Source organism: Spermophilus citellus, assembly GCF_964194105.1.
Source record: "Spermophilus citellus genome assembly, chromosome: 4".
NCBI classification, from domain to species: Eukaryota; Metazoa; Chordata; class Mammalia; order Rodentia; family Sciuridae; genus Spermophilus; species Spermophilus citellus.
In genome coordinates, this window is record NC_138185.1 from 22,947,268 (window position 1) to 22,974,373 (window position 27,106).

Sequence of the window (27,106 nt, forward strand, 5' to 3'; positions counted from 1 at the left end):
TGCTATGGTGTATATATCTCAGCGGGCTTTGTCTTAGCTTTGTCATTCAATATAGTTGTCTAAGGTGTCAGTAAATATTTCAGTGACACCCCTCTAGGGTCTAAGATTTTCTAAGACTTAGAAAATTGCCCTTAAAGACCAATAGTAGTTCATTTGTAGTATACTCATCTTTATCATTCACGGGTAGGTTAAGTTTTAAAATCAAACCAAAGTGGTTTCACTTACAGCTAGTGAATAAAAAGGGAGCAAATTTGGAAAGTACCATCTGGAGGCAAAAGATTAAAAAAAAAAATCTTTAAAATAATGAGAATTTCTTGTCGCTTGGATTCTATAGAGTAGGCCAGGCAAGTTTAGAATCAGAAAAGGAAACACACAAACACACACACACACACAAACACATATCCTGTCACACCTTTACGTTGGCCATTGTTCACTCTGATGTTCGATCTTGTAGGGCTTACCTTTTAGAGTCCTGAGACTTGAGAGCCTCAGGCAACTGGCCAGCATTATCCTTCCTCAGCAAAAGTGAAGCTAGAGAGAGCCCTTTCTTGAGGATTATATGTGAGTGAGTTGTTTACTCACAATATGTTATGCCTGTCAAACTCCTGGACAGTCTCTCACAAAAGAGTTATAGACTCTCTGTCATTTCACAGCCTTGGTGTTCATAGGTTTAAATCTAGAGAGTTAGATATTGGGGATTCTGAGTGATAAGATACCTTAGTAGCTTCTGTTGTTTCTTTTCTTTCATTCTTTTTTAAGTCTAATTTAATTTAATTGTTGAAAATAAATAGATTTTCTTCTCTGATTACAAAATTATTGTCAGAAGTTTATAAAAAATGGATTTTTAGAGAATTCATAAATATTGGAAAGCAGCACATTTTTTTAAAAAAATATTTTTTAGTGGTATTTGGACACAATACCTGTATTTTATTTATTTATGTGGTGCCTGTGTGAGGCCAGTGCTGTACTGCTGAGCCACAACCCTAGCCTTTCTCTATGCAGCACATTTTTTATAACAAGTGTTAAAATGAAAAAAAAAATTTTCAGCTACTGTTGTTTCTAATATGAGCAACTGCTTTTGTTTCTAAGATGTTTGATTAATGCCCCTTGCCCATCATAATCGAGCAGCATGCCTACAATACATGGCAGTTTTCTGACTGGTGTTAGGAGATCAGTTCTACTAAGAGCAGTTTGGCCAGGCGAAGTGGTGCACGCTTGTAATCCTAGTGGCTTAGGAGGCTAAGGCAGGAGGATCTTAAGTTCAAAGCCAGCCTCAGCAAAAAGTGAGGCACTGGGCAATTCAGTGAGATCCTGTCTCTTAAAAAAAAAATAAAAAAATAAGGCTGGGGATATGGCTCAGTGGTTGAGTGTCCCTAAGTTCAATCCCCCTTACAAAGAAAAAGAAAAAGAAAAAAAAAAAAAAAAACCACTAGAGTAGAGGTGGCCAATCAGTAAAACTTATTTAATCCCACACCATTGCCTGCAGAGTTTTTGTGTCATTAGTCCTTAAGAAGCTGATTACCTTGGAGAGGAGAAGCCTTAATTAATAAGTTCTTAGTTCAAAACTCAGTCAAGGTTCACCCCTGTCATTTTTTTGATGCAATCTTAACTATTAGTAAGGATTTTCAAAGATAATTTAAACCCTAATATTTAAATAATTCATTATAAAACAATAACAAGTATTTTTTGAGTGCCTATTAAATACAAACCATTTCATTAAACATTTTATAGGCCTTAGCTAATTGAATCCTCACAAAGACTGTTTAAGGTAGGTTATCTTATTCTCCCCATTTATACAGAGAAGACAGCTGAGGCACTGAGAGGCTAAGTAACTTAACCCAGAGTCATGTAGCAAGTAAGGGAAAGAGTCAAGGTTTTGAACCATACAGTCTGACTCTGTGTGTGTTTATGTGTGTGTGTGTGTGTGTATATATATAATTTATTTATTTTTGTACTGGGGATTGAATTCAGGGGCACTTGACCACTGAGCCACATCCCCAGCCGTATTTTGTATTTTATTTAGAGACAGGGTCTCACTGAGTTGTTTAGTGCTTTGCCATTGCTGAGGCTGGCCTTGAACTTGTGATCCTCCTGCCTCAGCCTCCCGAGCTGCTGGGATTAAAAGTACCCAGCCTGACCCCATATTAAAATGTGTTAATACTGCCTTCCTTCAACAGTAATGGATTATTTAAATTTTTTTTAACTTGGTGTAAAGAAAGGAAGTGTACCTAGTCTCAGAAAATAATGCTCCATATATGCGCTGGAGGAATGTGATCATTGCAAAGGCTTTTGCAGGTTTTAATTTTGAAGTATGTAAGGACTTTTGGTCGAGCTAAAGAATCTGCTGTACTTTTGTGTTGCTCACAGTCAGCCTTCATTGGTGTTATTTTTAGGGCTTTTCTCTGTGGGTTTCTGTTTCAACACCAGTGGGTACAAGGACTCAATCATGTACCAGCTCTCTTCTCATCCTCAGCCCTGAGCTGACCCCAAGAAGGGGAAATTGTGACCCAGGTCCAGCTGCTGGCCTGTCTGTCTGTGCTTTCCAGTCTAAGTGCTGATTCCCTCTCTGAGAAAATTGGAAAGGCTCCTGGAGGCTGCTGAGAAGCTTTGATGTAGAGTTAGCAGTTGAACAGATTGTCCTTTAGAAGCAGCCAAATTTCATTTTCCAGATTGAAAGACAGACTTCCAAGAAAACTTTTCTTTTTAATGTTTTGTTCTAGCATCCAAGAAAAGACCCAACTTCAGATCCAGGCTTGAGAGTTTCTCAGGGCTATTCTGGTTCTAGGTGGAGGGCTGTTGGCCCACTCTCAGATGGCGTGTGTCTTAATAGCTGAGCCTGGCCAGGCCAGCCTTCACCTCCCTCCTGCTGGGCTCAGAGAGGAAGTCCACTTGACAGCTGCAGGGCACCTCCCAGTAGGCTCTCCAGAGTATTTTGGTGTCACTTAGTGACAGACCTGGATTCAAACCCCAGCCCTGCCACTAGCATCTTAATATTGTGGCTGCCCGCAAGTCACTTAGCCTTTCTGAGTCTGTTTCCTCACCTCTAAAGAGAAGATTACAATGCTTTCCTCCAGGGTTAAAGTGAGGATTAAGTGTGATAATATATTAAGATGACTAGTAGTAGACCTGGCATGTAGCATGAGCCCTGTTGGATGTTGGTTTCCCTTCTTAGGCAGTTAGAGTAGCAATTATAAACACAGTATTTGGGCCAGGCGTTGTGGTGCATGCTTGTAATCCCAGTGACTCAGGAGGCAGAGGCAGGTGGGTTACCAATTTGAGGTCAGCCTGGGCAATTTAGTGAGACCCTGTCTCAAAATAAAAAATAAAAAGGGTTGGGGATATAGCTCCATGGTAGAGCTCTTGGATTCAATTTCCTGTACCACACACACACTCTCCCCACCAAAAAGAGCATAGTATTTGGAATCAAGCAGATGTGAATTTGATGCCAGGTGTCTTATTTCATGGCTATATGACTTTGAGCAATTATCTTAATCTCTCTAAGTTTTCTCACCTGTCAAATGAGGATAATATCAATTCTTACCTAATAGGGTTGTTGGGAGGATTGGTTGAGCTAATACATGTGAAGCACATAATGTCTGGCACATAGTAAACCCACAATGAATTTCTGCTCCTTATTAGTATTGGTAGTGTTAGTGTACCTCAAAGGATCATGCCTATGTTTTTATCTCCAAGTGATCCCTATTCATTATCATTTAGTAATTGTATACCTCATCAATTGCTGAAAGAGAATTCGACTTCTTTCTTGAGTCATTGCTCCAAAGGATAGACTCTGCCAGAAGTGTCCAAATTTCTCAGATTCTCTTGCTTCTTCATCCTTTTGCTCCAGCTTTTCTCCTTGTCATGTAATAAGGAGGGCACATTCAGTGGGAGATCCCTTTTCCAGCCAGAAACATTTTAGAGATCTGAGAATTGAGAGGCTTGGATGTTTGATCACAGATCTGATTTGTGGAATCTGAAACCAAGAAGAAGCCCTGCCCAGTTTTGTCATTCCTGGGGGTGATGAAAGCCTTTGATTAGGTAAAATCTGCTTTCTTGTTCAGCTACAACTCTCAAGAATCCCACTTTTTTCTCCTGGTTATTTGGGTAAATCGTTAAGTATAACCATGACCACACCACTGGGTCACCTTAAAGAAGATAGGAAAAGGAGACCAGAAAGGCTTAAATTTCTCAGTAAGGCTACAGTGAAAAAAAGATGATATTTGAGTAGAGTAGGGGAGGTGGTCTTCGCTTAGATTTTTAGAATTCAAGCCCATGGGGCTGGGGATATGGCTCAAGCGGTAGTGCACTCCCCTGGCATGGGTGCGGCCCGGGTTCGATTCTCAGCACCACATACAAACAAAGATGTTGTGTCTGCCGAAAACTAAAATGTAAATAAAATATTTAAAAAAAAGATTACAGATCAGGGCTGAGAATATAGCTTAGTCTTATTAGTGCTTATTAAAAAAAAAAAATAGAATTCAAGCCCAGGAAGGGAAAATACTATAGAATCATGTGGAAGTTGGAGGGTATCCTAGGGACTACTCTAGGCCACCTTGTGCAAAATGAGAAAACTGAGACTGAGAGGAAGGATGTGATTTGCCCAAGGCCATATAGCAAAGGCTGAAACTAGAAAGCTGGACTACTGTATGCAGTACTCTTTCAGCCCATGGTCTTGCCTTATGTTTCCACCGCTCTTCTCCGTAGTAGCATAATCTGAGAGTACTACACTGCCAAATATTTTCATTGAACAAACCCTTACCAGTATTTTAAATATAATTAATATGCTTCATCTAAATTCTCACATTTATGCTTTATTATTATTTTCTAGGGTGCCAGATGCCTGATACTTTCAATTCATGGTTTCTTATAACCCTACTTCATGTTTGGTAAGTGAGCAATTTAAATGAAGTAACCAAATTTTTTTTTTTTTTTAAACACTGTTGACTTGTAAGGTATGGCCTTCTGAGGGCCTGATTATGTGAAATGGCAGTTGTTCAGACATGAAAAATTGTTCCTTTCATTTTAATAACTGGTGTCTTGAAGCACATTTTTATTAAAGGTCAAAGCATAGGCCCAGAAAGAAACTAATATTTGTAGGATTTTTTTGAAAGAACACCTAACCCAGTGAACAATGCTATCAGTATCTCTAAGGGACTCTATGAGCTTGGATGGAAAGTTCTCTCCCTTGGCTGTTTTAGGAAAAGTTCACATTTACGTAAAAGTGGTTTGAATTGTGAGAAACCGTGGTCATTTTCACTGCTGGTCATCAGAAACCCTATAACAAATTATAGCACTGACATTTACGCCTGTACCTCCAAAATGTGCATACAGGTTAGATTCATGCCAGGTTTGTTGCGTGTAAAAATATTTGACACCTTAAACAGTATATTTTTTCTTCAGGTATGAAATAAGTAGCCAAAGAAAATCAATTTTTCATCTACTGTTACACAGTATTAAAGGTCAGAGGGATATAGGAGTCGTTGAAGTGGGGGGCTGGGGAATGTATTTTCACACTGCCAGATCTTGGGGAAGTACATTCTGGAGAACCACGTTTACTACTTTGACCATAGTATCTGAGGAACGTGGGCAATGGCTGCCCTGTCAAAAGGACCCTTGTTTGAAATTGCCTTCAGCTGAGCTTTGCATCACATTGCTGACTACTATATAAAGACTTTTTGGTTTTGATCACTTCTGAAGTGTTTCGTTTAAACTCATACCATCACTGAGTTTGGCTAAGGTGCCTAGGGTGGCATTTTATTTTGTGTTATTTTTTCATGAGTTGTTAGTTTATTGAATGCACTATGTCCTGAGAGCACTTTGCTTGGATTCTTAAGAATCTCACAGTGTAATAGGGGAGACTAAAACATGTAAAATGATCTGTTATAATTTGAAATGGCTAAGTTCTATAATAAATGTGAATAAGTAGTGATGTTGGGATCACAGAGAAAGCTGCAATATCAAATCCCTTCCTAGCTTTACCTGTTATTCTTTGAAATGTGCTATGGCTTTTAGGTGGCTGAGAAGGCACACTGTCTTCCTCTGCTCTTTACGGTGAAGGTTAGGGAGAGGGTGTGGAAGGGAAGCTGGATATAGTGAGAGGAAAACTACTTTTTCAAGAGCCGAGGACTGCAGAGGTAGTACTGTAGAATTACTCACTGGAAAGGTGGGAGGGTTGAGAGAAGGCTAAACTGTTCCCAGAGGAGCTCAAAGATAATATTCAGACCCTGTATAAAAGACTCTTTATTGCTCATATAGCTAGGGGTATCAAAGTTGGTAGAGGGAGTGGATGGCAAAATAAAATATATAATCCCTATGACCACATCCCAAGGTCAATACCTGACTAACAGCAGCTGGGAGAACCTTGAAACTACTTGTAGTTCTTTAAAGTTTCCAAACTATGCTTACTGAGCCTTCATTACTGAGGCTGGTTAAATTTCACAGAGGAGTGGGTGTACCACCACCAGTTAAGCAGGGGAGGGAGGCTTTCCGCTTCAGATCTACACTTGCTCTCCCTTTTACCCTCTCCCTTGCCTTTAGTTCTGATTATCTGCAGGTGTTGGGGGAATGAATCAGTAGCTTAGGACCTACTATGTGTTCAAGACCATGGGGTGTTGGAAAGGCTTTAACAGTCTGTGTTCAAGAAACTTTAGTTCAGTGGGAAGCAGACAAAGTATGGGATCAAACTGGATGATACACAGTCCATACTGGATGATAATAGAGTGCTGTGTGCAGGGCACAAGCAGGTGCTGTGGTATACAAATCCAGATTTGGAGGCAGCAAGTCAGAGGGGCATTGGATAAAGGGTAGCTCAGTAGCAGAGGTAATATTTGAGATATGCCACAAAGTGGGAGTAGAATTTCTGTCAGAGCAAGGGAGGGCATGTTAGGTTAGAGATTATCAGGAGCAAAAGCCAGAACACATACAAGAATATGGAATGTTTGAGGGCAGCCAGTTTGGAGAGGAATGTAGTGGAAAGGTCACCATAAAAGTCGTCAAATGCTACCAATTGTGCTGTGAGCCTCCAAGAAGAATTGGAGAACTCTCTAAGAGATACAGGAGTGATGGATCTATCTCAAATCTATAGAGAAGTTGTTCTTTGAGCTCTGTCCTCTTTGCTTGAGGCTCCAGGAGTGTAAGCAAGGAATAGCCAATTTCCAAATTTTAGGGTTCAGTAGACTTGCTAGAGGTATGGGGATTGAAATACCTCTTGGAGGTAGGGCTGTGAAGGAGAGGTGGGGAAGCTTTGAAAACAGTCATAAAAATAGAAAGACTTCCCTAGCCCTCTCAAACAAGACCAAAACCAAACTCCTAATAAATAAAAATATTCTGGTAGCAGACTTTCCAGAGTGCTTGTTTGTGTTCCCAAGGGTGATGGTTTCCTGTAGACTCCTAGACTAGGGACAGAATTTTTCATATCCTGTTAGGTCTCTGGAAGAAGAGTAGATGCTTTTTCTGTGAATTGGGATTTAGGACTGGGAGCCTTCCAGTTCCTAGAAGGCCATTATCAGTTGTGTATTCATGTGAGCTTGCAGTCGTAGTGACTATGTGTCCATTGTCTTTGCTGAACAAGATTAGAATTGACTGTGGCTGCTGAAAAACTGCTAGGCTGCTGAGTTATCCAGCATCCCTATGAGGACCTGATAAAAGCACCCCTCCTCCTCTTTTCCTTATCATGGCCAGTGGCATTGTGAATCCATTCAGGTGTGTATACCAAAAGCCTGCAGTTCTTGACTTTTCCTTCCCATCCCTTTACCTGTCACCTAATTCAAACTTTTTTTGACCCTGAGCCGTAGTTACATGCATTTTACTTTGTGACCCACAGTCCATACAGGTATCTTAGAGTAAAGTTTTATAAAACTTACCTTTACAGTGTTGGGTAATCTCTGATATTTTATTTGGCCTCTGGCTTCCCGCTCCCCATTCCATGGTCTTCTCATTCCAACTTGGATCCCCCTCCTCTCTCAAGTTTTTTAGCATGGCATTTCTGTCCCAGCAGATGTGCTGCCTCTACTACTATTAATTGGTGCCATTCTGCAAGTTTCTTCTCTGTGAAAGGCCTTTCTCCTTTCTTCCCTCCACTTGACAAACTCCAGTTTTTCCTTTAATATCCAGTTAAGGTGTTATCTTCCCTTTGAAGCTTTCCCTTCCCTCTGAAGTTAGTTCCTCTTCTTGTTCCTTTTGTACATTTTTTCCATTTTAAAAAATTAAATTTGTTTTAACTGATATATTAAAACATAAAAGTTGTACATACACATTAATGTTCTACTTTGATACCTACATGTATGCATGATTTTGATATGCTACATGTATATGTTGTATAATGTTTAAATCAGGTTAAGCATATCTCTCAAACATTTATCCATTTTTCATTTCTTTATGGTGAAAACTTTTAAAATCCTTTCTTTTAGCTTGTGTGTTGCGGGGATCAAACTCAGGGCCTCATGCTCTCTAGGCAAGCATTGTACCACTGAGCTACATCCCTCTTCTAGTTTTTTAAAATCTATAGTTTATTACTATTATCTCTACTCATCCTACTGTGTAATAGCACAACAGAACTTGTTCCTTTCTAACTGTATCTTAGTACCCATTTCCCTAACCTAATTTAATTGGGGAGTGTATTTGGGAGAACTTCACTGCAAAGGTGACATTTACACTGACACTTAAAGGATGAGTAGAAGTAAATGAAAGAGTGGATGAGAAAGCACTCCAGGTGGAGGGATCTACTGGTTTTCAAACTTCTTACTAGCAGAGTTCTTTTTAAAAATGAAATCTTATGCTCAATCATAGTTATATAAATAGACAAAAGGATTGCTACTTGGGTTGAAGGAGGTGGACTTCATATCTGTACAATATGCTTACTATAAAAGACCCTTAAGTACCTCCATGGAAACTCAGATGATACTTTAAAAACCACAGACCCAGGGGCTGGGGATATGATACTTTAAAAACTACAGATCTAGAGGCTGGGGATATTGCTCAGTTGGTAGAGTGCTTGCCTTGTATGCACTAGGCCCTGGGTTTGATCCCCAGCAGCACAAAATCAAACAAACCAAAAAACCCCACAGATCTAGTTCAATTTCCTCATTTACAAATGAGAAGACAGTTTTGGAAATTGTGGATTTCTCACAGTCCACTTAATTAGAGTGGAATATCTAAGACAAATCCAAAGCTAACTATGTGAACTGCTCCTTCTGCAATGCTTTGATTCCTGCTTCAGTGTCCTCTCTTGGTGGCCAAGCGGCTGTGGGTCTCTTACTCTGAATGTGAACAGAATAGTAGGCACTTATTGATCCCAAGCTGTATGGCAGGCACTGTACTTCTGTATCTTGGTAAATCCTGAAAATTATATGGGGATCCTATAGTACAGATCACATGGGAGCACAGGGAAATGCCTGAACTGGTTGAGAACTTTTGCATTGGCCTTCTGGGGGCTAGAACCACAGGATATGAGCTTGAGGAGTTATTAGGATGGGAATAAGTCATTGTAAACTACTTTTTAAGAAGTTTCTGTAGAAAAAGATCCATATCATGCACTGGATTTTCCAACTCAGCATTGGGCAGAAAGCCTTCCCCAAATGGGCCCTCACCATTGGGGTGGCCTTCATCTGAAAGGAGACCTCCCCATTTGGAAAAGAAGGGTCCACTCACACTCTCACCTTTGGCTCCAGTGGGAGGAGGAAGAGGCTCAAAGGGCCTGGAGAATCCTCTGGACCATCCGACTAGCAGTGAAAGAAGAAAATCCAGCTGTGATAGGTTCACTGATCTTCAGAGAGCACCTTCTGGCACTGGGCCCCTGTCGCCTTCATGGGAACAGGCCCGCAAGATGATGATCCCTCCGCCAGGCCAACCATATTCTTCTGATCCACATCTTCCTCTACAAAGGCAAGGTGGATGTTATTCAAATTGTGGTAGACCATCGGGACCAGCAGAACTCAGAAGTTCTAATATGCCTCCTTTGGATAAAGGGGATGGGCCTATGTCTTCACAAAGGCAATCCAGTAGAGAGGAGACCATAGTCGATCTCTGGGACTCTGAGGTGCCTGAGTCACCTCTCCCTGCTGAAAACCAAGCAACTGGCTCTGGCTCTGTTTTTGCACCTTTCCCTCCAGTCAGAGGTGCCTTGTTTCCAGTAGACCCAAGGAGTCAGTTCATGACAAGAGGACCTTTTTTTCCTCCACCTCCTCCAGGAAACAGGTATGGAGCACCTGGAGATTATTTTCCACCAGGCCCACCACCCCCTCCATTTCCAATGCGAAATGTCTATGCAGGGAGGTATTTTCCTCACCACTTTCCCCCAAGAACTGGATTTGCTCCCCCCACCCCTGCATTCTGAAAGTAGAAGTAAGTTCCCTGCAGGGTTCCTTCACCTGCAAATGAGCCTACTACTCAACATCCAGAACCACAACAAGAAACCTGATGTTTTTGCTCTCTCTTCAAAAGGAATTTGACTTATCTCTCAATTTTAGTTTTTAAGTAACTGCTTTTACTTAAGTGACTATACTTTTGCTCCAATTGAAGCTAAATGGAACTCTAATTCTTATGATAGTGTTTTGTAAATAAAGATGGTTTAAGTATGAAAAAAAAAAAAGAAGTTTCAATTAACAAAGTAAGATGAGAAGATGATCACTAGAGGGATGGTAGGAAAGCATTTTGTTGCTTTTTATTTTAAGATGGGGAAACACCAGAATATTTTATAAGCTGAAGTGAAGAAGCCTCTGGGAAAGAAGAGAAGGAAGTAAATTGTGGGGGTGGGAAGGGTTGGAAAGCAGATGAGTGCCAGACTCAGTCCAGCTAGAGAACTGCCCAGGCAGATGCTGGCAGCTTTTGCAGGGGGCTCTTTAAAACCACCAAGGCAGTTTTGATGTAGTTGTAGGGCATTTAGGCTCCTGCCAGATTCCAGCAATCCAGACCTGCCATATATGGTGTTCCCTGGCCATGTGCGCATCTTCTTTCTCCCTCCCTCAGCCACAGTTGCTCTGTTCACATACCCACATTGTAGCTTCCCCCTTCTGCCCCAAATCAAAGGCCTATACAGCAGCACTATATCAGCTTTGTATAATGTAAGTGCATTGGTTCCTGCTACCCAGGAGCTTGTTCTTCATGGTGGATCCAACAGGCAGGCCACAGGTGTAGCTCTTAGAGGTGGCTCATTGTTGGGTGAGATGGCTCCAGAATGTGCCTCCCCCACACTTATCTGTTTGCTTACAGACTGTCTATTGCCCCATGCTCCCCCCACAGAATGGTTAGACTTTGTGGAGAGGGAGTTTAGGAATCCAGATGGAGATAGCCATGTACATAGCCCTGGGAAAGAGTCAGTGTGCCAGCTCACAAATAAATGAACCATTCATTAGCACACTGCTAGGGCTTGAGTGTGGCCATGTAGGCTCTGCTTTCTTGGCCTTGGCTGGTGACAGAGTAAGGGAAACAAGCTTTGTGAAAAAGTCCCTTTTGGGATTCCTTCATAGCAGCCAGTGTGACAAACCTGCCCAAGCGCCCACTGATCTTCATTGAATTCAAAATTAAAATCCCCTTGGAGCAGGTCATAAACTACCATGTGGGCAAAGCAAGGCCAAAACACAACTGGCATTGTCAGAGCGCCCAAACAGACAAGTGAGACAGGATGCCCTGAGCTGCCAATACGTGGCAGGAGGTCAGCATCAAGAATAACAGAAATTCTTCCCTTGCAGTCTGAGGACAAGGAAAGGAAGTTGTGGCTAGGAAATACTCCCATTCCTTTTAACTCTGCAGACAGTGTTGTTGTTTTACCAGTTGTCTTATTTAGTGGGAAGAGACTCCTGGTGTTGTACTGTCACCGAATGGAGGAAACAGAATTGGAGACATTGTGGCTTGTGGGAGTGGAAGGAAGCTGAGACTTCATTGTAGCTCTTCCTTTCTCCTTTGTGGGACCTTAAGTTACTTAAGCTCCTCAGTTTTCTTTTCTGTGAAATGGGAACAGTTCTAATGGTTTAATGATTATGTAGATTGAGAGACAATGAATATAAATACACCAAATCTTATATTAGAGGACTTATTAAGTGATAGTGCTCATTATTATTATGTCACAAGGCAAAGTCAATATCTTTAGCCTTTTATTATTTGAGATTCCTAGTCAAAGAGTTTTTCTTCCTTTGTCTCCTGTCTCTCTGCTTTGCCTTTTGGAGAGATTAGGGAACCATCAAATTGAAGGCTTGAACACTCCTCTTTTTTTTTCTTTACTTTGCTAGCTGGGTTGTTTGCCTTCCTTATATGTAAAAGAGATCAGTATTATTTATGAGCCACTGGGATCACTGAGAGACAGGATAGAACTGAGAAGCTTAAAACTTCAATAATAAATTGTAGGTTTTAGAACAATCAAACTTGGGAGAAGCAATTGGAATTGTTCCTAAACAGAGAATAATTTATGCACAGATTAAGTCTATATTCAGAATAGATGCTTAATAAATACTTGTTAATGAATGATTAAATCAATTATTTAATATTATGATCTTATTGTTAATCTCTTTTTAATGTTTATTTTGCATTCTTTTTTTTCCTGCTGAGAATTGAACCTAGGATATTTCACGTGCTCCATTATGCCCAACTCTATTTTGCTTCTTAAGGGCAATTTTTATGTTTTAGCATGGAAGACTCCCCTCCAAAAGAGTCCTGAAGGGCTGGGGATGTGGCTCAAGCGGTAGCGCGCTTGCCTGGTATGCATGCGGCCCTGGTTCGATCCTCGGCACCACATACAAACAAAGATGTTGTGTCCGCCAATAACTAAAAAATAAATATTAAAAAAATTATCTCTCTCTCTCTCTCTCTCTCTCTCTCTCTCTCTCTCTCTCTCTCTCTCTCCCCTCTCTCTTTCAATTTAAAAAAAAAAAAAAAAAAAGAGTCCTGAAATTATGAAGTTGACTCAGTGGCAAAATATGATTTGACTTGTCAACCTTTAACACACATTTATTATGAGATATGCATTCACTGTATGAAATGAAGTAGAGCTCTTCTATTCTTTTGTTTAAACCTAGTATTCTTGGCCTGGAATCCCAGTGACTCAGAAGGCAGGAGGACTGCAAGTTCAAGACTAGCCTGGGCACCTTAGTGAGATTCTGTCTCAAAATAAAAAAATAGAAAGGGCTGGGAATATAGCTAGCTCAGTGACTTGTGAACCCCTTGGTTTAGTCTTTGGTAACACATACATACACACATTAAAAAAAAAAAAAAAAAGAAAAAACCTAGTATTCTCAATTGTTGGCTAGCTTACTAATGACTTAAAATGTTGATTTTGTATGGTCAGATGTGGCAAGTGTTGGCTTTATTTTGCAGTGAGATCTAGAATCCTAAAGTCTTTGTTTGGGTTAATCATTCTGAATTTGTTTTATCATTTTTCCTTTCACCTTCCAACATGCCTTAATATTCCCTGGATGGTTCAGGCTGTCCTGATAACTTTTTTTTGGGGGGGGGGCAGTAATGGGCTGGACCCAGGGCCTCATGCATGCTAGGCAAGTGCTCTACTCTTATACTCAGCCAAGCCTCATTCATATTCTCTCTCTCTCTCTCCCTCTCTCTCTCTCTCTCTCTCTCTCTCATTTTATTTTTACTTTTTGCCATATGGGTATTGAACTCAGGGGCACTCTACTGCTGAGCTCCAGCTCCAGTCCTGGTAACTCTTAACTGTATTTTGCCATACAGTTGTTTTTGAGTCGCAGTGGGTAGATTTACCCTGTTATATTGCTGTGCCATTTTTGTGTGTATGTGTGTGTATTTCAAATAAATTTTTAATTTCCCCCTTTCCTGTTAGACAGCCAACAGTTACTTTTTGTTTTGTTTTGAGACAAGGTCTCATATGTTGCCCAGGCTGCTCTCGAACTCCTAAGCTCCAGTGATCCTCCTACTGCACCCTCTTGAATAGTTGGGACTACAGGTGTGCACCCTCATGCCTGGCTATATTTTGTCGTTATAGACATGCTTGCCTAAAGTTAGCTAGTCTTTTCTCTTCCGATATGCTATTTCTAATGTGATGTTTGTTTTGAAACTTAAATTACTGCCCTTGTGAGGATTAAGTAAAAAAATACAGTAAAAGGGTTCTGGTGGGTTTGTTCTAGTTGTTTAAGAAGGCAAACACAATATGACTGTGGGATCATATTGTGTAGGTTCAGACCTCAGCTTTGACATATGAATGGGCTACTAGGACTTGGTTTTCTCAGCTGTGAAATGAGACTGTAGGAAATAGTAGCCTCATAGAATTATAAAGATTAAATGAAACATGTCCAAAGCCCTTAGTCTAGTGTCTGACACACAGTTGCCTTTGTTGTTAATTATAGCTCTTGTTCATTTTTACTATTTAAGTTTTTTTCTTTTTTTAAAAAAATTTATTATTTATTTATTTTTTAGTTATTGGCAGACACAACATCTTTGTATGTGGTGCTGAGGATCGAACCCGGGCTGTACGCGTGCCAGGCGAGCGCGCTACCGCTTGAGCCACATCCCCAGCCCCTAAGTTTTTTTTTTCTTTAGTCATTTTTAGAATAGGAAAATTTGCAGATGAACTGAATTTAGCCTAGATCAGATGTTACCTTAACAATTGTTGTAAATTAGTAAAAATCAATTATCTCTGGTGTTCATAAAAGACTCCGTTGGGACAACTGTGGTATCTGTGGATGAAATAGAGTTGTAATTGAGCTCTCTTCACTTCCATCTTATATGATAATATATAAGAGATTTCTCAATGTAAAAATAATGTATGTAGAATGTTGCCATTGTGAAAAAAGGGAAAGAAAAGAAGCTTCCCATTTATGTAAAAGGATGAATAGGTATTCACCCAGGAGGGATTCCTAAGAAACTAGTTACTATGATTGGCTGGGGGAGGAAAGTAGCAAGGAGACTTTGTTTTTATTACCTTGTACACATATTACCTGTTCACAACAGTTGTTAACAGAGAAAGGAGTAGACTGTGATAAGCTTCAAGGTCAAGTAGTCTAGGAATTGGCCTTCAGCCTCTTGTCTGGACTTCCCAGGAGGCTGGCTGTCCAGCTGTGGGCCCAATCTTCAGCTCTGCTTTTCCCTTGAATGGGATAAACACAAATGTTCTTCACAATAGGACTATTTTTCTGTCCTTCATTACATAAAGAATGTGATTCACAAACTTAGGGCAAAAATTAATTGAGCTTTTAGAAACTGAATAGTGCTGGTGATTGAACAGCCCTGAGGATTGGATCTTATTTTCCTAGAATTCATGGGAATCATTAGCACACTAGCTGTTGTTAGAAGAAATGATTCCTAATTTTTTTTTTTTTTAGTTATAGATGGTCATATTACCTTTATTTTATTTATTTATTTTTATGTAGTGCTGAGGATTGAACTCAGTGCCTCATGTGTGCTAGGCAAATAAGTACTCTACCACTGAGCTACAACCCTATCCCCCTCCTGGTTTGGTTTAAAACTTAAGCTGAAATTTTGCTGTAGAGCTTTATATTTGAAAGTGTTTTGTATCAATCAAATATCCATCAAACTAATTTGCTACATTGTTTTAGTAGTAATTCACATTTTCCCTCCTTGCATTTACAGACTTCAATTCATATTTTCTTAACTGTTAGGTGCAGGTTATAACAAACTTTGCTGATTAAGTATCTCTCAAAAGGCAGTACTGTCTTCAGTGAGTGTTTTTGGATCAACAGCTCTGATTACCATTGTTCTTTTAAAGCAAATATTTACCAAAGTTGTAATTTTTTAGCCCTGGTGACATTAATATTTAATTGCAGGGCTGAGGCTGGGAAGAAAGGGTTAACTTTTCATTTGCTCTCATCTGTTTTGAATGCCAAAATCTTACTACATTTCTTCTTCCACTGGCACACTTTGGTCTCCTTAGTCTTAGACTTTTTCTTAGTAGGACATTTCAAACCCTTCATGACTTTTCTAGATTCATTTTCCTGTTTCCTATAACCTGCCCTCCCACACATCTAGGTATTCATTTTTCCTTTACCATGTGCTGACCTCTTCCATATCCCTGCCTTTGCTTTTAATATTCTATTTGTTGGAAAGCCAGTGTTGGGGATTAAACCCAAGGTCTTTCAAATGCTCTAACTCTGAGCTACATCCCCAGTCCTAGAAAGTCCCCCCCCACACCTTTTTTTTTTTTTTTTTTTTGTCTCTGCTTATCCAACTTCAGCTATTCTTCTAAGCCCCGGGTACAATGTCTCCTTTTCCATGAAGCTTTCTCTGATCCCAGTCAAAAATAATCCTCTTAAACTCCATTGCACTTTATCCTGGGATACTTATCACATTGTCTTTTAGGGCTGTTTGCATGTGGCATATGTTACCTCCCCAAGGAGACAAACTGCTCCTTGAAAGCTGGGTTCTAGCTTTACCCATCACTGAAATACCCACACCAGTCATATACCTCCACACAGTAGGAGCTCAGATATGTTCATCGGATGAATTGTCAGTCACCTTCTTGAGAGTGTCTTTATTTTGTATTATCTTTTCAATCATTTGAGCAACTGTTATCTATAAGAGCTATGAATGAGCTGTGCTGTGAAACCCAAAACACTTCACCCCATGTTGATATAGTTAGAAAGTTTATGGTCTGAGAAAAATCCATGCCTTTTAAACCTCAGAGGGCAGGTGTATTAACAAACTACAGAATTTTCAAATAAATGAAGAATTCCATTACCTCACTATTGGTGTTGATGAATTGGCCTCTGACGATACTTAAGCATCAAAACACACAGTGTCTTTTCAGGTGAGAGACTGACATGAGTGATTTGATTAACTTTTAGAAAAGTCTTGTGAGAAAGGACTGTTGAACTTTCCCCAGTTTGTTTCTGAATATGTCCTGTATCATATAAAGTAGGCCAGTCTTTTTCCATAACTTGTTTCATTATTGTCTCTAAGTGTTATTTCTTAGGCACTAATTGGGTTCACTTTAGAGGTTACAAATAAAGAATCGTAACATTGAATCACATTAGAGATCAGGTAGTCAGCCTTCTGTATGAGCTGTGTTCCCAAACAAACATTTATTCAGTAATGGGCAAGTACTGTACTTTTTGAGGTCAGTCGTTTGTTCTATTATTCAAGAAGTCGTCGTCGTCGTCGTCGTCGTCTTCTTCTTCTTCTTCTTCTTCTTCTTCTTCTTCTTCTTCCTCTTCCTCTTCCTCTTCCTCTTCCTCTTCCTCCTCTTCCTCTTCCTCCTCTTCCTCCTCTTCCTCCTCTTCCTCCTCTTCCTCTTCCTCCTCTTCCTCCTCTTCCTCCTCCTCCCCTCCCCCCCTCCCCCGCCCCCTCCCTCTCCCCAGCGGTACTTAATCACTGAACCACATCCTCAGCCCTTTTTGTTTTTTATTTTGAGACAGAGTCTTGCTAAGTTACTGAGGCTGCCCTTGAACTTGCAGTCTTCCTGTCTGACCCTCCCACGTCGCTGAGATTACAGGCATGAGCTTCCATGCCCAGCTGTCATTCAGATCTTGTTGTTCACTATTGAGTAAATCTTTCTCCCTCTATGGCCCACCCCTTGGTTTTAATTCACACTCTTGGATAAACAGTCTAGTCACTTCTCTGTTATGTTAAAGGCCCCTCTCCTATTTTTCTCCAAGTTAGATGCCTTCTTATCTTTTATCTCTTCTACTTTTCTCTCTTTAAATTTTATTTTATTTTTAATTGACACATAATTATATATATTTAAGGGGTATAATGTGATTTTTTTTTTTTGGGAACCAGGGATTGAACTCAGGGGTACTCAACCACTGAACCACATCCCCAGCCCTATTTTGTATTTTATTCCGAGACAGGGTCTCACTGAGTTGCTTAGTGCCTCGCCTTTGCTGAGGCTGGCTTGAATTCGGGATTCTCCTGTCTCAGCTTCCTGAGCCACTGGGATTACAGGTGTGTGCCACTGCACCCAGCTATAATGTTTTTTTTTTTTTTTTTTTTTTTTTTTGGTGCTAGGGATTGAACCCAGGGCCTTGTGCATGTGAGGCAAGCACTCCACCAATTGAGCTATAGCCCCAGCTCTAATGTGAAATTTGATATATGTTACATTATATAGTAATCAAGTCAGAGTAATTAGCATATCCATCACCTCATATATATACTATTTCTTCAGGGTGAGAACATTGAAAATCTCTCTTCCAGCTGTTTGGAATTGTTATAGTTAAAGCTTTGTCCCGGAGTTTCATAAACTGACTTCCAGACCACTCATGTATAATCAAATCAAGCCTTTATTGAAGCACACTAGTGGCGGCTGACCAGAACATAAAGCTGTTCCCCTGATCAGCCCCGAACAATTGCAGGGGTGCTCCTTATAAGACTGAAAACTGCAAAAGGAATGTTGGAGGGTCTAGCCAATGCAAGCAAGCAAGTTACAGAAGCGGGAGAGTGCAGTCAAGTGGCGGGAAGCCTAACCAATCACAGTTAGCCCAGTCAACCCAGTTACAGAAACAGAGTCCTGTTATCCTAGTTACAGAAACAATGCCCCATTGTTCTTAAGGTTTCTATAGCAATAGGAAAAGAACATCACCCCAGTCATGACCCTTCTACTTGGCATGGTCGTTCTACAGGATGAAGTCATAAAACAAAATGGAGTCACATTTGCTTCTACTATCATAGAATATGTAATATATTATTGTTAACTGTGGTCACCCTATTGTGCAGTGGAACACCAGAACTTATTCTTCCATCTAACTGTATCCTTTTGTCTCTTAAAATATAATGTTCAAAACTGTAGTCAGTAGATTCTGCTATTCCAAATATATCTTGATCTGTGCTGAGTAGAACCAAAGTCTCACTTTGCATGTTGAGGATATAGTTCCACAGCTATATCTAAAATCACTTTTTTTTTTTTTAAAGATAGAGTGAGAGAGGAGAAAGGGAGAGAGAGAGAGAGAGAGAGAGAGAGAGAATTTTTAATATTTATTTTTTAGTTCTCGGCGGACACAACATCTTTGTTGGTATGTGGTGCTGAGAATCGAACCCGGGCCGCACGCATGCCAGGCGAGCGCGCTACCGCTTGAGCCACATCCCCAGCCCCTCTAAAATCACTTTAATTGGGAGGCAACATCATCATTTTGTTGACTTTACCTGTAAGATGTTTTCACATGTAGGTAGTTGTGTCTCATCTATCCTTGTACCCCTGCATTTGTTCTTCAGCCATTGACACAGCCTGTTTGAAATATTTTTGGCTCATGGTTGGGTCATCTAGCATATTTGTTTTTCTGTGTAGCTTCTTGTCATTTGGCAGTTTGATAAGTATGTTTTCTTTCTCCATCTTAGTCATGAAAAGAGATGTTTAGGCAGGCCAGGCTGGAATCGTCCCATTGTACCACGCTGTTGCTAGTAGATTTTAATGGGCAGGATTAATTACATTAGGAGAGAGAATTGTCAGTTTAGACTGATCATTCCATAATTACAGCAGGAATTGTCTTTTAGGTGACTGGTCTGTTGTAGCTACTTAACAATTAATGATAGACAGTAGAAATCAGTATGGTTATAAAATTAGGAACCAATTTGAGAGGTTGGTGATCTTGCTTATATTCTTATATATAATTAAATATAATATTTATTAGTTAATAAAATATAACTTTTATCTTCATATTTGAGGTTATAAGCAGAGAACCCTCTGGCTATGTGGCATAGGGAAAGGGCCCTAAACTTGGCCTTATTATGTTTATTCATTTAGTTATTCAGTACATATCTATTGAATGTCTTCTACATGGAGATACAATGTTGAAAAAAAAACAAAGCTTGATCTTTGCTTTCAGTGGAATTTACATCAAGTGGGTGAAACAATTTAATACTTTAAAAAAAGTAATTATAATACTTTCTATGATCTGTGTTCTAGACAAGTGTTATCGAACAGAAATACAATGCAAGCTATACCTGTAATTTAAAATTTTGTTGTAGCTAAGTTTTTTTTTTCTTCTCTTATTCCAAGGATTGAACCCAAGGGTGCTTAACCACTGAACCACATCTCCAGCCCTTTTTAAATATTTTATTAGAAACAGGGTGTCACTGAGTTATGTAAGGCCTTGCTAAGTTGCTAAGACTGGATTTGAACTTGGGATCCTTGGGGTCCTCCTGACTCAGCCTCCTAAGTGGCTGAGAGTTTTAAAAGCAAAAAGGAACAAATGAAATTAATAATATATTTTCTTTAACTCATCTGAAATATTATTTCAACATGAAATAAATTTTAAAAATTGGATATTTTCTCTTCTCTTTCTTGGACTAAATCTTTGAAGTCTTTAGATTTATTCACATTTAAAGTGCTCAATAGCCACAGATTTCTAGTGGCTACTATAGGGACAGTGTTGTTCTTTACTCAGTAAATAGATGACTTTGTGGTGTCAGGAAAATTACTTTTATTCTTTAGGATTCCTGTTTCCATCAGTAAAATGAAGGGTTCAAATTTGCTTATCTTTTCACAACTAAATGTGGTCTCTTCCACGTGTGAGGGAGCCTTCTGAGGTGCTCTGAATAACCCATATCTATCTGGGTGATGCTTTCATGGATAATATTGTGTAAAAATTCATCAAACTGTACAATTAAGGTTAATACAGTTTATAAAGTCTGCATTGTATGTGAATAAACATTTTTTTAAAAAGGTCACTTCCAGTTTTTTGATTCGATGCCCTTTGCTAAAATCACTCTGATGTAAATGTAAGGTGTGAACAATGCCTAACAGCCTCTGTCTTCTTCCCACTAGGATGTGTCTAGTCCGAATGAAGCAGGAAGGCCGGAGTGGGAAATATATGTGTCGTATCATAGTTCATTTTATGTGGGAAGATGTTGAGCAGCGTGGCAGAGTCATGGGGGTAAGTGCTGGATGTCAGATCTGGATCTGGACAACTCTGGTGAGGGATTGCCTGACTGGAGTGTGGGGTTTTATCTGTTTTAGAGTGGCCTTGCTTTGGATTTCTGTGAAAATGCTGCCTTATGTCTAGAGGCATTTCAGCTGGTGTTACTTTTCTACCTCTATTGAGACTGACACACTACAGATACATTATGTGTTTATACATGTTATTGTGGTTTATCAGTGTGAGGACATCCTGGGTATGGAGAGGGGTTACACGTCCCAAATCATGGTGATAGAAGGGATGGAATGGGTAAAGAAGGGAATCAAATACTAATCCAGTTTAAGGACACTTTGCTTTTGATACTAATGTAATATGTGAACCAGTTCTGATATAAAAATCATGTTATAAATATTTCAGTTCTTGCACTATTCTCAGGAGCTGAAAAAGCAAGCTCCTCGATCACTAGCAACATAGAAAACTTCAGCAGAATATCCACTGAAAACATACATCAGTACATTTAATAATTAGCCTTATAAAGGAGAGTATATGGTATATATGTCACCAGGAGTATGATGACAGTAGAAGAATAAAACCAAAACATTGGGATATTATTTATTATATAAACAGTAATTTTGTCTATTTTTATCTCCATACTTGATCATAGCCAAAAGACTGAGAAGCAATTATGTTTTATCTCTAGACCATTAATTTTTAGTAGTTCCTTGTTATTTCCTAATTTGTTATCTTCCAGCTTGGGAGAACCATCTGACTGGGTCACAAAATGGTTTAATTTAATAGAAAAGTCGCACATGCTCATAGAATAAAAACAAGCAGTAGAAAGTGCTTAATGTAAAAAACAAGTGTATTTTTCTTATTTCAACTCCCCATAAGTAACCGCAGGTCAGAATTGATGTATATTTTTCTAGTATTTTCTATACAAATACAAATATATAAATGTATATTCTTTTAACATGACACAGGTGGGCTTACACTATGTACTCTATTCTGAGTCTTGGCTTTTTTCACTAATATGTATTAAAAATGTTTTTACTTACACTTGTTTTTTTAAATTCAAAATGTGTTAACTAAGGCTAAAATTTCTTTAAACATCAATCTCAATCCTGGCCATTTATCTCTTTCCAAGAAATAACTGCGATTTCCATTTTGGTGTGTATCTTTTTTTTTTTTTAAATTAAAAAAAAATGTTTTTTAGTTATAGGTGAACACAATATCTATATTTTTATGTGGTGCTGAGGATCGAACTCAGTGCCTCACACATATGCTAGGCAAGCACTGTACCTCTGATCCACAACCCCAGCCCTGGCGTGTATCTTTTAAGATTCTTTCCTATGCTATCTATAGAAAATATGTAGTGTGTTTTCTTTATGTACTTATATGCAACTTTCTTTCCATGCTTCATGTTTTACTTTTATTTATTGTAACTATCTTCACACATTCCTATGCTATTGTCTGTTGGCATTTGTGTTTATTCTGTGTGTAAAATTGTAGTTTTTGAGACTACATCATGGAGGGGATGGTTGCCTCTTGGGAACCTGGGTTGAGGGTTTTTTCAGATTCTCATATGTCTTTGAAGGAGCTGCATCTATAGGAAGCTTGGCAAACATGGGTTTGCTTAAGTATTTTCATTGACATTTACATGGCATTCCCTGGGACAACAGGCCGTTGGCATTTTCTGTTCATTCTTAAAAAGTGGTAACATGTATCAAAGTTTTAACTCATTATCATCATCATCATCATCATCATCATCATCATCATCATCATCATTTTGAAATCAGTATTGAACTTTCTTTGTAATTGTCTCTAGTTCCATTTTCATTTTTCTCACTGTTGCGCTTGTCAGCTCTCTTGGCTGTTGAATGAAATCAGCAACCTTTAAGCTATTCATGCAGCTGACTGTTCCACATGCCCTCAAGTTCTCAGTATGCAGTTCTGTGGCAACACACAGCATCCCATTTAATGATGACCAGTGATACCCTCTGGCCAGCCAAAGCCTTGGCTCACTGCCAGCCACTTGGTCACCCAGTAGCTCTTCTATTAGTGAACTTGTTTTTCTTATCACTGTTGACTAAACTCTGCTGGAAGTTGGGCCACTGGAGCCATGTGGGTCACAGCTGTCCCATCCTGAATAGCTTAGTAAGCCATAAATTGCTGACTCCTGGACCACAGGAATCTTTTCATTGTCCCCCACTTCCATGAATTTCCTTTCACATCTCTATCACAATATTCAACATTTCGAGCCCTCTCCTGTGTTATTTTTGTGTAATCTCCCTTCTATTTAACTGTAGGCTTTATAAAAGCAGGAAGCTGTTTTGTTCAGTTTTTTGCTTATGTAATAAACATTGATTGAATATTTGTCAGAATGAGTCAGTAAATTGAACTTCTGCCTCTGGAATTTTTGTTTTTGTTTTTGTTTTTTTGGTTTTAGGGATTGAACTCAGGGACACTTGACCACTGAGCCACATCCCCAGCCCTACTTTGTATTTTATTTAGAGACAGGGTCTCACTGAGTTGCTTAACCCCTCACTTTTGCTGAGGCTGGCTTTAAACTTGTGATTCTCCTGCCTCAGCCTCCCGAACCGCTGGGATTACAGGCGTGCACCACTGTGCCCAGCTTGGAATTCTGTTTCAAAGTCACCTTATTTATCAGATAAATCATGCCTGATTTACTAGTCTCTGGTCCATTTGTATATCAGTGCAGTCCTACAGGAATTAGTGTGCCCCTATTTTATCCAGCCATTTTTTCCCCACTCTTTGCTGCCCTGAAAGGAAGTGTTTTAGATCAGTGTTCCTCGGACTTTAATGTGCCTATCTATAGTTTACCTGAGGATCTTATTAAAATTAAAATACAGATTCTGATTCAGTAGGTTTTGGGATGGGGTCAGAGAAGTGATTTTTTTTTTTTTTTTTTTTTTTGGTCCTGGGAATTGAACCCAGGGGCACTCAAGCACTGATCTGTTCACCCTATCCTTTTAAAAAATTTTGAGGCAGGAGTTTGCTACGTCACTGAATCCTCCTGCCTTAGCCTCCAGAGTTGCTGGGATTATAGGCATGTACCACCATGCTAAGAATCTACATTTCTAAAAAGCTTCCAGGTCGTGCTGATGTTGCTAATGATGCAGGAATGGGGAGGAGGTAGCCACACTTTGAATAGCAAGGTTGTAGGTGATTCCTTTAGTACAGGTTCTTAAACTGCCTTCATGAAGAGATGTCGAAGCTCTGATTTAGTTATAAAGGCTATAAGTAAAAGACAATGATTTAAAATAATAGAGATTTGGAAGAGTTGAGGAATTACTCTTTTTGCTTTTCTATTATAATTGACTTGATCCCGACCTTTCCAACCTCATGGTATAAACAGACCCCTTTGTATAGCAAGACATTAGTACATTAACCACGTCTGAGTTGTATGTGTGTAGAGGGAATCTCAGTCTTCTGTGAGCATACAACTGGAAGAAATGGGACATGTGGCTGGAGAAAAGTAGTAGGTAACATGGAGCCAGTTAGGCCTGGTACTCACCCAGACTGGTAAGTCTTTCCTCTTTGTATCTTCTGTGCCTCATTTCTTCATTAAAAAGAAAGCACCAGGTGGTGATGGGTCTAACTACATGATTTCCAAGTTTCTTTTCAGCTTTGAAAACCTATGATTTGAAGGTGGTAATTTGCAAATCTATCTCTGTGTTATTTGGCATCTCAGTTATACCTCTGTAAGAAAACCCATATAACAAGTAAAATTTTTAAAACAGATCAATATAGTGGTGATTTTTCTCATGTGAAAGAATTCTTAGAGGCCATTACTTTGAGTGGGTTGGTGTGGGTAAGATCAAGAACCATGAGAGCCAATGGCAAACTAATGAATCAGAAATTTTAATCAACAACTCCTTTGGAATTAGAATTCCAATCAAGAACTCCTTTGACATTAGAGTTCTCATTTCATATAGGTGGGAGAACTTTCATTTTACCAAAGTTTTCTTTTTACCAGCTTTTTAGGAGCCCAACGATTGCAAAAATGGGGCAGACTCATATATCATCAGTGAAGCTGGTATAAAAAGCAAGTGTTAAATTTGAGGTTTCAAAAATCACATCAATAATTTAGAGTGTTCTGACTTTTAAAAAAAATATTATTTGGGATTTAAACATATAAATTAGCTGTGGAAATAAAGTTCATTATATCACCTCATCTGGTCTTGTTTTATTTCATTAACTGGTTCTTAAAAACCTTTGTGAGCTGAGTTGCAGCTGAAGAGGTTGGAGACCATTTTTCCTTGGGCCCTTGCCGCACTCCTGAGTGTTGGTAAGAGTAAGAACTAAGACTTGACACAGCTGTAAAAACAGACAGCGCCTTTGGCCTCAGCACTTTCTCCTAGCGCAGGCAGATTTTAGATGTAAATTTCACTCTCTGCTTCTCTCTACTAATGAAGTAAGTTTCTTTTGCTGGGTTTGCAGCCAGGTGTGTCCAGTCTTGTGGCTAACCGGGGCGCTTTACTTAATTTTTCCATTTGTGACATTTCAACCAAACTTAAAAAACAAACATAAAAATTAGCTCAAGGCAGTGGCTCAAAGTGTTAATGGTAACCTTAGGCTGACTAAATGACTTCCTCTCAGTTCTGCTCTGCCAGACATCTCCACCTTGTGGCTTACAATGAACAGGTTTAAGCTTTCCAAGCCAGGGAGGCAGAGGTGGGAAGGGGTGGGAGTGAGCTGTACTTCAGAAATTACAATTCATCCTATCGGTGGTCCTTGGCATGCCAGTTGCCTCAGCAAGACTTCAGATGATTTCTTTCTTTTTTTTTTTTTTTTACAAGACAGTCTGTTTTTTATTGGTTGTTCACAACATTACAAAGCTCTTGACATATCATATTTCATACATTAGATTGAAGTGGGTTATGAACTCCCAGTTTTTACCCCAAATGCAGATTGCAGAATCATGTCGGTTACACATCCACAATTTTACATAATGCCCTATTAGTAACTGTTGTATTCTGCTACCTTTCCTATCCCCTACTATCCCCCCTCCCCTTCCCTCACATCTTCTCTCTCTACCCCATCTACTGTAATTCATTTCTCTCCTTGTTTATTTTCCCATTCCTCTCACAACCTCTTATATGTAATTTTGTATAGCAATGAGGGTCTCCCTTCATTTCCATGCAATTTCCCTTTTCTCTCCCTTTCCCTCCCATCTCATGTCTCTGTTTAATGTTAATCTTTTCTTCCTGCTCTTCCTCCCTGCTCTGTTTATAGTTGCACTCATTATATCAAAGAAGACATTTGGTATTTGTTTTTTTAGGGATTGTCTAGCTTCACTAAGCATAATCTGCTCTAGTGCCATCCATTTCCCTGCAAATTCTATGATTTTGTCATTTTTTTAGTGCTGCGTAGTACTCCATTGTGTATAGATGCCACATTTTTTTTATCCATTCATCTATTGAAGGGCATCTGGGTTGGTTCCACAGTCTAGCTATTGTGAATTGTGCTGCTATGAACATCGATGTGGCAGTATCCCTGTAGCATGCTCTTTTAAGGTCTTCAGGGAATAGTCCGAGAAGGGCAATAGCTGGGTCAAATGGTTCAGATGATTTCTTGATAGTAGTATGACAGAATAAGAATGAGCCTACTTTCATCACCTGGTCTCCTGCTCTCACCATAGCAGAGCTGCTTGATGGAATGGTGCAGAGGGAAAGGTGGTAAAGCTGTGGGCTAAACTGGACTTCTTCGTTAACTTCTGCCTCAGAACAGTGTTTTGCATTGCAAGGTTCTCAGTGATCACACTCCAGACCACCTTTCCAAACTCATTTCCCCTAGTTCTTGAACCTTAAATATGTGAAACTTTCTAGCACATATGCCTGGCACTTAGCACTCAGTGAACATCACATTCCATCCTTGCTTTCATATACTCTTCCCTCCAGCCAGGCCGAATGTCTTGCTGTTCTTGTTTTGCGTCTTTCTTCATTTGGTGCATACACCTAGACTGCCCTAACGCTCCAGCCCCAATGCCTTCACCAAACTGGAAACCAGCCCCAGTTTTCCTTAGCTGCAAGTACATAATAATTTTCATGTACCTTTCCTCAGGCACTTATTCTATTTTGTATCATGATCATTCATGTATGTTGACAGACTTCCAGGTAAATTCCTGGGGACAGGATCATATGTCCCTCTTTGTATTCTCCAAAGTACCTATAATTGCCTCTTGGCTGGGCTGAATGGGTACCCAGTAAATATCTAAAGAATGAAAGAAAACAGCTTTGGAAGCCCAGAATAAGTATTGAAAAAAAATGGTTCAGGGAAATATCCTTTTTATTCTGAAGATATTGGTTTGCTGTGTTAGTCTT

General features: G+C 39.5%; 1 protein-coding gene across 3 annotated transcripts in view; it reads left to right on the plus strand.

Annotated features, from left to right (window-relative positions):
• Positions 1 to 27,106, plus strand: part of UQCC1 (ubiquinol-cytochrome c reductase complex assembly factor 1) — a 94,851-nt gene that overhangs the window by 30,099 nt on the left and 37,646 nt on the right. For all 3 annotated transcript variants that reach the window (XM_081291126.1, XM_081291127.1, XM_081291128.1), the window contains 2 exons: positions 4,829 to 4,886; positions 20,672 to 20,780. In XM_081291126.1, the coding sequence (XP_081147252.1) occupies positions 4,829 to 4,886; positions 20,672 to 20,780 (167 nt within the window). The remainder of the gene's footprint in view (positions 1 to 4,828; positions 4,887 to 20,671; positions 20,781 to 27,106) is intronic.